Genomic DNA, 10,321 nt, shown 5'->3' on the forward strand with positions numbered 1-10,321 from the left:
GCACATCGCACGGTCCCGGGACGGATACAGCAGTGCGTCAGGGGAACATGCCCGAGATTGTCACGTGAGTTTTCCCACACGAGGCAACACATCTGGGGCTGATACACCTACAGCAGGTTCGCCACAGGGTTCACTGGTAATTGGGCCGGTTAGCACTGCGCCACAGGTCCAGATTCAGATGTGTTCGTCAAGGAATGATGGAGAACCACCAAACTGAAATTTGACCGTTGTCGGTGAGATGCTGGCGTGGGTACGATCAGTGATGATAGCAGTAGTTGTCCCCGTTGAGTGTCGTTCTATACCCCACTATTTTTCATTATGCCCGGCACGATGGAAATGGGCGCACATTGACTAAATTGTTGGTTGTCTTCCCTGACCTGCCCACATTTCCCCCCTCCTCACTTTGATTGCCGCGGCGGGAATCCAACGACAACAGAACCCATTCACCACGCCGGCCCTCCCCACTTGGGCGCCGCCGAGCCCTCACCTATCACAATGGCGTTGAAGGCGATGGCCGAGACGAGGTCGGTGACGAAGCCCGGGTTGCGGCGGTCCTCCGAACTGCAGTTGGCCTCCAGCCAGCGGGCCAGCTCGCCGTCGGCGCGGATGGCCGAGAGCAGCGCGCGCAGGCCCCGCCTCTTGGGCGCCTGCTCGGGCGGCAGCGGCTGGCCGTCGGGCGACAGCAGCACCTCCAGCTGCGCCTGCCGCCGCACAGCGGTGTTGTCAGAGGCCGCGACGGCCATGGGCGGATACGCAGACGGCGGCGAGCAGGAGCCGGCCGGCGCAGGCTGGGCAAATACGAGCGACAGCCCAGCTGACCAGCGGACGGGAGGCGTGGGATGAGCCGTCGACCTACAACAGTCCCACGCACTACGCGCCAGCCCCCAGGTGTAGCACAGGCTGGTCATGTCCAGGCAACCCGGATCAGCGGTCAATGGCGAGCCAGCCTCTTCCACCACGCATAGCAGAGCTGATTTGTAGCGCTCTGCCCAGTCTGATCTACCCTACCAGACCCCTCCTCCTTAGGAATGCGGCCTCTCGGGCCCCAGGGGGGGGGGGGGGGGGGGCCTGACAAACACGTTGTGCCAGGGGGTGGCTGTCTGATAAGCTGGCTGGCAGGACCCGTGAAGAGAGGCCGCCTCCCGAGCCGAGCTCTGCTGCCCGCCACACCGCAGTCCGCCGCGACCGGCGGCGTCGCGCGCGTCGCCGCTCACCTCCTCAGGGCGCGCGCCGGGTCCTCCTCGCCGAAGAACAGCGCCCAGTCCAAGTCGTGCGGCACGAGCGCGCGCAGCCGCTCGTCGCCGACCAGCGTCTGCAGGCGGCGCAGCAGCGCCAGCAGCAGGCGCGCGCCGCCGCCGGCGCGCACGCACTCGGCGGCGGCGGCAGCCAGGCCGGTCAGCGGCACGCGGCCGGGCCGCGCCAGCAGCGCCGGCGCCAGTAGCTGCGCCAGGTTCGTCCAGATGGCCGGCACGTCCGTGGCCAGGTCGACAGCGGCGTCGAGCACGTCGCCAGCGCCGGCCAGGTAGATGGCGGGCGTGAGCAGGCCACGCTCCAGCAGCAGGCGGTGCAGCTGGCCGGCCGCGTGGCGCTGCTCCGAGGAGCGGGCGTCCACGAACACGTCCAGGCACTGGGCCACGAATGTGGACAGCGTGGCCTCGTGCAGGTGCGTCTCGCAATCCTCCATGCTCGCCTGAGTGTGGGGACGGATGGGGTCAGTGCACGGCTGCCGGAAGAGAGATGAGGGAGAGGTTGCACACTGATTAATGCAGAGATAGCGGGTACGGTCCACACTACACTCCCACGTCGAATGGCGTCTTAAGCGGTCCAAGTACCGCTCATGAGACCTGGTGGTAGCTCCCAACACACTAGTCATAGAAGTAACACAATATCTTGCCAACCTGCAATACAAAACTATAAATTATAACGAAAGACACTGCAAATGGACACCGTCATGGTGGACACCACCACACCTCCGGTCCGACCGCACCGGCAGCAGCCTGCCGTCCCTCACCTCGATATCTCCGTTCTCGAGGAACTCGCCGACGATGGCGCGCGCCTGGCGCTTCATGTCGTCAGCGGTGGCGTCGGCCGGCCCGGTCAGCCGCGAGGCAGGCGGCGGCGGCCGCTCGCCAGAGCTGCCGCGGCTGTTGTCGCGCTCGCCGGAGCTGCCGCGGCTGGCGGCGTCGGTGGCGCGGCCCGCCGACGGCGCGCGCCCCTCGCCGCGCAGCAGCTGGAACCGATTGGCGGCGGGCGCCGCGGGTGCGGCGCGCGCCGGCCCCCACCTTGGAGCCCATCGACCAGGAGCCGCCGCCGCCGCCGGGGCCGAGCTTCATCTGGGAGCCGAGCGGCGGCGCGGCGCCGCCGCTGAGCACGTTCATCATGCGGCTGGCGTCGTAGCGGGAGCGTCCGGCCGTGCTCCAGCCGTCGGCGGCCGGCCCGGAGCCGCGCGGGCCGTCGCGGCCGCCGCCGCCGCGGCGCCGGTCGCTCCGCCGCCGGTCCTCGGCCTGCGCCAGCGCCACCTGCTGCTCGGCCGCCTGTCGACGCGCCTGTTCGTGCACCTCCTCGATGGTCATGGGCCGCGGCTGGCCGGCGGCGCGCGTGCTGACCCAGCTGTTGGCGCGCAGCTCGATCAGGTCCTGCAGCATGAAGCGCACACGCGAAGAGAGCGCCTTGTCCGTGGACAGCCGCCGGAACTCGTCGAACTGCGGGCTCAGGTTCTTGCCGCGCGTCTGCTCGGCCTTCTCCAGCTTCTGGCCGATGGTGGTGACCAGCTTGGTCAGGCACTCGTACGAGTCCTCGTGCTTGTCGTGCAGCAGCTTGACGATGCACTGCTGCATGATGCGGTCCGTCAGCATGCCCAGCTTGTAGAGCTCGCCGATGAAGCGGATGTTGCCGTTGGAGCGCAGGCGCACGCGGCGCTCCTCCTCGGCCAGCGCGTGCGCCTTCTCGCGCCGCAGCGCCGGGTCCGTCTGAGCCTCGATCTCCAGCTGTCGCGCCTCCCGGTTCACGCCCAGCGACTTGTCCTTCTCAAACTCCTCCTGGCACTTGGTGAGCAGCAGCTTGCGGAACGTGACGGGCTTCCCTTCCTTGGCGTCGACGTCCACCTGCGGCGGACCACCCGGCGTCAGTCGACGGACGGGCAGCTGGCTCGCGACGGTCCACGCGGCACACGGCAGGCGTCAAAGAAAGCGGTGATGACCGCCCAGGAGCAGCACAACTTTATGTCAGGATTCGCGTCCACGTGAACCAGCTGCTGAACGCTGTAGGCCCGTTAAAATATGCCTCTACGCCGGCCATATAACTGAGGTCGCTTCCAGCAGCTGGTCTGTGCTAATAACGTGCTGGACAAAACTAAGTATTAATGTTTCTCAAGCACCCCAAAATCTTCACCTGCTACACCGGCTGCATAACCGATTATGGATCCCTCTGCTTCACACACACACATGCACGCACGCACGCACGCACGCATACACACCCACACCCACACACACACCACGGCCACCACATCGGGCGCAAGCCGAAACTCGGCGTCCCGTCCGCTCACCTCGAACTTGGCCATGGCCACGCAGACGGTGGCGTACTGGCTGGCGTACGCCGGCTCGTCCACCGCCTTGTCGAACAGCACGTTGATCATGTTGGCGAGTCGCTCCTTGCCCTTCACCTCCAGCTTTCTGATGTTCTCGATCTGGCGTTCGATGTTGCTGGGCGTGATCTTGTTGAGGATGCCCTTGAGCGCGCGGATGATAGCCATCTCGGCGTCGGCCTCGTCGACCGTGTCGGCCGCCGCCTTGGACGGCTTCCACGCGTTGTCGGTGGTGCGCAGCTTGACGTCGCGGTTCAGGCTGATCTCGATGCGGCGCGGCGGCGGCGGCCCCTGCTGCGGCGTGTCGCGACGGCCCTGGCCCGAGCCGCGGCCGCGGTACTGCCGGCCGGAGGGTCGGTCAGAGGTCGGGTCGGGCCGGGCCGCAGTCGCACGGCACCGGACAGCAGTCACAGAGCGCCCGCCGACAGGGTGCAGCGGGCCGACACGCCGACAGCCATCGTGAGCACGGGCGAGGCCGCGCCGCATACAGACGTCAACTCCAGCCAACGCTCAAGCACAGACAGACAGGCACAGTGATCAACATTGGGACACGGCCAAAACAAGCAGGGCCTGGACCTTGCACACCTCAACAGTGAACAGACGTGACTGCTCCCCCCCCCCCCCCCCCTTCCTCTCGGATATTTTTGTTGTTTATTGCCGTCTCCGGGCGCGTCGACTGCAATGGTCATTTTGCGCCAAAGGATACACGCCCACGCCCACATTTTGTGCTCTAGCATACAGCCAGCCAAAGGCAACCAGCCCGAACGCGGCTACTGTTAGGCGGCGTAGGGGCGGACGGCCAGAGCTTTATTTAAACAGGCAGCCGCACTGTCGCCGGCAGCACGGCGGCGCTCCCGCGACACGGACGGCACCGGCTCCTCGCGGCACCTCATACCGCACGCCATCACGCACCCCACACCCATCCGCGCGACCGCACCCCATCGCACCTTGCCGGGCGGTCCGACGGCCGGCTTGAAGCCGGACAAGAACTCGGTGTTGCCGCCCATGCTGCGCGACTTGAAGGCGGCCATGGCGGCGCGCGGGTCGGGCGGCGCCGACCGGTCCCTGCGCACGATCGACGGCAGGTCGGGCAGCGCCGCCGGCCGCCGCTGCGATAGCGGGCAGTGCTGCAGCCGCAGCAGGTCCTCGCGGCCGTACTGCGTCTTGCCTGACAGCGAGACCAGGTCGGCTGCCGGGGAGGCGGCGGTTAAGGCGGCGAGAGCCCAGGCGCGCGGGAGTACCGGCGCACGGACGGGCACACGGGCGCGAGGACAGAGCGTACGCGTTCCAGACAGTGGTGGCTATCGGAACGCTGGCTTATGACATGACAGATAGCCGGCAAACGTTGGTGAAGACGAGAATCAACGTACAGATAACCCATCTACACAAGGTTCATGGGTCACGCTTGTTCCACGCCTTACATCCATGTGTCTGTCCAACTGAAAAGATACTGACAGTGGAAACGAAACGCCACTCAAACACTACATTACGGACAAGCCCTCGCGACCCGCGGCGTTTGAACTACGTGCCGATATTGCAGACGATCGCCGTCACCACCCGCCCCGCGTACGCCGATGTACCGCGGCCCTGACGCAGCCGCTGCCACCGGCCGTGTGCTGCCCACCTCTGATGCCGTCCATGTGAGTCGGTGGCCGGCCGGCGGGCGGCGTCTCCCTCTCAGCGTCACCGTTGACGACGGGCGGCGCCTCGGGCGTGCCGGCGGCGTCTGCGCCGACCGTGCCGTTCCGCGCGCCCGCCTCCGGCGGTGGCGGCGTGCCGTCGCCGGCCGGCGCGGCGCCCGGGCGCGCCAGGCGCCAGTTCAGAGCCGTGGCAGGCGGCGCGGCGGCGGGCGCCGGCCGCGCCTGCCGCCAATCCAGCGGCCCGCCAGGCGGCGTAGCGGCAGCGGGCGCCTCCCGGGCCGCTGTCGGCAGCTCCCCAGGCGCCGTAGCTGACGGTGCGGTGGCGGCGGGGTCCGCCGCGGCCGCCTCCTCCTCGACTGTCTGATCCTCCGGAGTGGGCGCGGCGGAGGGGCACGGTGGCTCGGCGGTCGACTCGGCTTCCGCTGCAGGGCAAGGCTCCTCAGCGGCGGGCTCCGCCGCCTGCGGTGAGGCGCTCGCCTCCACACTGTTCACGATTGAAGGCGTGTCCGACGTAGCTGCGGCCGGCTCGGAGGGCACTGATGCGGCAGCTGACTTCGTCACAGCAGCCGCCGGAGCCGGCGGCGTCTCTGCAGGTGGCTGCGCCGCCTCCACCTCGACAATAGCTGCAGCTGGCTTTGGGTCAGCACTGGCAAGGGCTGGCTGCACATCTGCGACCGCCGGGGCGGACTCCGCGGCTGCTGCAGCGGGCTTCACCTCCTTGATCACTTGAGCAGATTTCACGCCATCGTCCACGACAGCCGGCTGCGCGTCGTCAACGTCAGCGACAGCTGGCCCCCGGTCCTCCACAAGAGGCTCAGGCTCCTCCTCCACGGCAGGCGGCGACGCTTGAGTCACCTCCGCCGCAGACGGCACGGCCACAGGCTTCAGCTCTGCAACCGGCGGCGCCGGGTTTACAGGGACAACGGCCGCTTTACCAGGTATCTCTGTTGCGTTAGGCTTTACTGTCACAGACGGAGCGGTGGCGGGCGCACCGGCCGCAGTGGCAGCAGCTGATTGTTCGTCTGCGGCCGCGTTGAGAGTCGGCTTTGTTTCCTCGACGACAGCTGTCGGCTTTACTTCCTCGATGGCAGTCGCTAGCTCCATTTCCTCTACAGTAGCCCTCGGCTTCACTTCTCCTAAATCGATGCTCGGCTTCGCTTCCTCGATGGCAGCTGTTGGCTTCACTTCACCAATGATATCTGTCGATTTCACCTCCCCGATGGCAGGTTTCGGCTTCACTTCCTCGGCCGCAGCTATTGGCTTTGCTTCCTCGACAGCGGCTGCCGGCTTTGCTTCCTCGGTCGCAGCTGCCGGCTCCGCCTCCTCTGCGGCAGCCGGCTCCTCCGCCACAGCGGGTGGGGGCGCGACCGGCTCCATATCCGCCGCAGGCGCCTCGGCCTCGCTCTCCTGCACCGGCGACGACCTCACAGCCAGCGGCGGGGCCTCCTCTGCCGGCCGGACGGGCTCGGCGCGCGCCGGCGGCTCCTGCTGGACGGCGGCGGGCGCTGGAGACGGCTCCTTGCCGGCCGGCCGCGCCTCCTCAGCGCGTGCGGCCGGCGGCCGGCCGTTGCCGTTCTCTCGGGCCGCGCCCCGAGGCTCCAGCTGGCGACTGGCGGCGGCCGGCGAGGCTGCAACACGCGCGCACGGTCAGCACGGCCGCACGGGGACGTGCGCGGCAACCCTGCACCTGCACACTGAAGCTGCCGCACGCACGCTGCTTACATGAACTACGTGACGATATTTCACGCTATACCTCAGTGCCGAACACTGATTCCTCACAGGGCCTCGAGACCTGCATCTTCGCGGTACGCAATCAGCTCCTGCCTCAATGCAACACCACACTTAACGACGCGTCCGAGAACCCCCACCTTCTCCGCCCAACGCTCGCATGCACCACACGGCAGCGCCTCCGATCGCCCCAGCCGTCCCCACCGCGCCGCCTGCCGCCTACCGTTCCTAATGACGGCGCGTCTGATGACGTCGGGCGAGTGGGCGACGCGTCCGTTGGCCGCCTGGTAGCGCAGCGCGCCGCCCCACTCGGGCGCGCCCGGTGGCGGCGGCTCTGCCGGCGCGTCGGCGTACAGCGCCGCCTCGGTGAGGCTGGCGCTGGAGCGCGGCCGGCCGGCGCGCGGCCCGTCACCGGCGTCGGCCAGCTCCGACACGCTGACAACTGCTGTGCGGCCGGTAGCCGCGCGGCCCCACCACGCCGTTGCCGAGAGCGGCCGGCCGCTGCCACGGCCCGTCGCCGGTGGGCGCGCCCGGCCGCCACGCCGGCGGCTCAGCCGGCGCCGCGTGACCCTGCGGGAGGGGGGTGGGGCGTCACGGGCTGGTATGACGGGGCGGGTGGCGGCGGCGGGAAGGGGCGACTCCCCGGGAGGAAACAGATGGCGTCGCTGCTGCAAGCTGACCATGGCTTCTGCGGTCCGTATACCTCATAAACCACACACTTCCACATCCCGCTGTCGTTACCAATACACATCAGACCCACCTGTCATAGACAAACTTCTAAAACCAAAGCATTTTTAAAGCACTCAAAAAATGATTGCTCTTTCCAATGAGTGCCTGGGATGACCAAAACAAATGACGCCTCTTCCTGGCGCACACCGTAGTCCATAGCATCCCACTCGTTTCCTGACCAACAAACTCAAACCTCTCTCTTGCCAGTGCGCCCCCGCCCCCCCCCCCCCCCCCCCCTCTGACGCCACCCGGACCCAGCCGCCGCTCGCCAGATGCATATCCCGGGAATCCGCCGCTCTCCGGCTGCCGTGGTCCGGCTCGGCCCCGCATCTGTTCCCCCCTCCGGCGGCGGCGCGCGGCGGCGGCGGCGGGACACGTACCTGGCCCGGCGGCGGCGTGCCGCGGGCCGACACCTCCAGGCCTGTGCTCGGGTTGATGATCGGGATGCGGTGGCTCGTCAACGCGTGCTGCGCGTGCTGGGCGACTGCGGGCGGCGGCGCCGACGGCGGCTGGGGCGGCGCCGGCGCCGGCGGCGGCACCACGGCCGGCAACATCTGCCGCTGGTCGAACTGCTGCAGCTGCTCGAACGACGACAGCTGCTGGTCAAACTGCTGCAGGTGGCGCGGCTCCAGCGGCTGCTGCTGATGCTGCTGTTGCTGCTGCTGTTGTTGCTGCTGCTGCTGTTGTTGCTGTTGCTGCTGCTGCTGCTGCAGCCCTATGGCCGACCACATCTGTTGTGGCTGCTGCTGCTGCGAGTAAATGCCTGCAGACAGAGGGAGGCAATGCGAGTGAAGACTTCACACACACACAGCGCGAACAGCCGGCCGCGGGGCGGGGCCTCAGCGGAGCGGACACCAACGCGCTGAGCAGACACCTCGGACCCCCCGACGCCGGAGCGACGCTGGGGTCGCACACACTTCCGAAGATCGGAGGCCGACCCACTCGTACACGCAGCACTCTGTAGGGTCCTAACGATTTCGGGCGCACAGACTACGAGAGCGATACCCGCTGCCCGGCCCAGAGGGGCGCCAGGCCCATATTGGTGCCCGCCCCGCGGGCGGAAGCCGTCCACCAGTGACCCGACGGCGGTTCACCGGCCGGCGGCCTCCCCAGTCCTGCTCACCCTGCTGCGGCTGCGGCTGCGGCAGCGGCGCGTACTGCTGCTGGTACATGCTCGGCGTCATGTACTGTTGCGGCACGACCGCGTGACTCTGGCGACAGAGTAGACACGCGGTCACCGGCGGGGTCCACACGGTGGGGGACGGTCAAGAGCGGCGGTCAGCGGTCACCGGCGGGGCCCATACGGTGGGGGACGGTCGCGGTCACCGGCGGGGCCCATACGGTGGGGGACGGTCAAGAGCGGCGGTCAGCGGTCACCGGCGGGGCCCACACGGTGGGGGACGGTCAAGAGCGGCGGTCAGCGGTCACCGGCGGGGCCCATACGGTGGGGGACGGTCGCGGTCACCGGCGGGGCCCACACGGTGGGGGACGGTCAAGAGCGGCGGTCAGCGGTCACCGGCGGGGCCCACACGGTGGGGGACGGTCAAGAGCGGCGGTCAGCGGTCACTCGGCCCCTAGCCGGGTGACCGCTGGTACACCGCGCCGCACCACTCGACTTCAACCCCCCCCCCCCCCCCCCCAGGTGTACAACGCAAGAGCCCGACGGATGCATCGGTGGCTTCCCAACCGACGACTACGGGATACTGCGAGGTACACAGTGAGCAGGACAGACGGCTCCGGTGTCGATGCACCCCGTGAGCCAGCAGGCGGCAGCGGCGGCGGCGGTCTCGGGCCCACCTACCGTTCCACCAGGCGGCATGCCTTGGATGAACATCATCACGCTGCCCTGAGGACGGAAGAGGGGCGGTTTAGGAAAGGGCGGAGGGGGGGGGGGGGGGAAGGGACGCCGAGCGCCGGGAGCTGCGGCCGATAGCGGCAATGTTCTATTCATGGCCGGCGGGCAACAAGATAATGATGCAACAGATAAGATAGCCGATGATGTAACGGACGCTCCCAGCGCGGCCCAGCAATACAGTCCATCCCGTCTCCGCCGCACAGTCCCAGTAACTCCGGCTCCATCAGTCAGGCTCAGGCCGACGTGTGCCGTCCGTCGTGAGCACTGACACAGCCGACCATCACCAGCCGCGGCTGCGGCGAACAGCGCCGCGCACAACGCCTGGCTCGAGGCCTTCGCCGCCAAACCGCTCTCACACAGCGGCCACCTGCTCACCTGGCCGCCGTGCGGACCTCCGGGCAGGCCGAACGGCGCCACCGGCGGCGGCATGCCCATGCCGGGCATGGGCGGTCCGTGGCCGGCGTAGCCGCCGGGCCCGGGCGGCCGCGGCCCCACCATCTGCGGCCCGGCGCCGCGCGGCGGCCCGTACCCCACCGGCGCGCGCAGCATCGGCCCCGGCTGCTGGTGCTGGTGCTGGTGCTGGTGCTGGTGCTGGTGCTGGTGCTGCTGATGTTGATGCTGGCCGGCGTACACGGCGCCCGGCGTGCTGCCCAGCTCCACTGCCGGCACGGGACGGCGGTGAGGCACGGCGTCCGGACCGCGAGGACGCGGGTTCAAGCCCCAGTGCGGGCCGAGTCGGGCCCGACGCCGCAGCCGGCGCGCCGTCGGCGGCATTAAAAACCGCGG

General features: G+C 68.5%; 1 protein-coding gene across 1 annotated transcript; it reads right to left on the minus strand.

Annotated features, from left to right (window-relative positions):
* Positions 1-443: 443 nt before the first annotated feature.
* LOC119098316 (eukaryotic translation initiation factor 4 gamma 1) lies at positions 444-10,027 on the minus strand. Its single transcript, XM_037221237.1, has 14 exons — positions 9,911-10,027; positions 9,482-9,526; positions 8,804-8,891; positions 8,220-8,443; positions 7,175-7,259; positions 6,789-6,851; positions 5,938-6,113; positions 5,208-5,370; positions 4,531-4,772; positions 3,545-3,922; positions 2,490-3,104; positions 2,012-2,110; positions 1,421-1,690; positions 444-590 (listed from the first exon to the last, which is right to left on the minus strand). Exons 1-14 carry the CDS (start codon positions 9,977-9,979, stop codon positions 444-446), a joined length of 2,664 nt encoding a protein of 887 aa, XP_037077132.1. The 5' UTR covers positions 9,980-10,027.
* Between the last annotated feature and the right edge of the window lie 294 nt (positions 10,028-10,321).

This window comes from Pollicipes pollicipes, unplaced genomic scaffold (assembly GCF_011947565.3).
Source record: "Pollicipes pollicipes isolate AB1234 unplaced genomic scaffold, Ppol_2.1 Scaffold_4740;HRSCAF=5597_pilon_pilon_pilon, whole genome shotgun sequence".
Classification (NCBI taxonomy): Eukaryota; Metazoa; Arthropoda; class Thecostraca; order Pollicipedomorpha; family Pollicipedidae; genus Pollicipes; species Pollicipes pollicipes.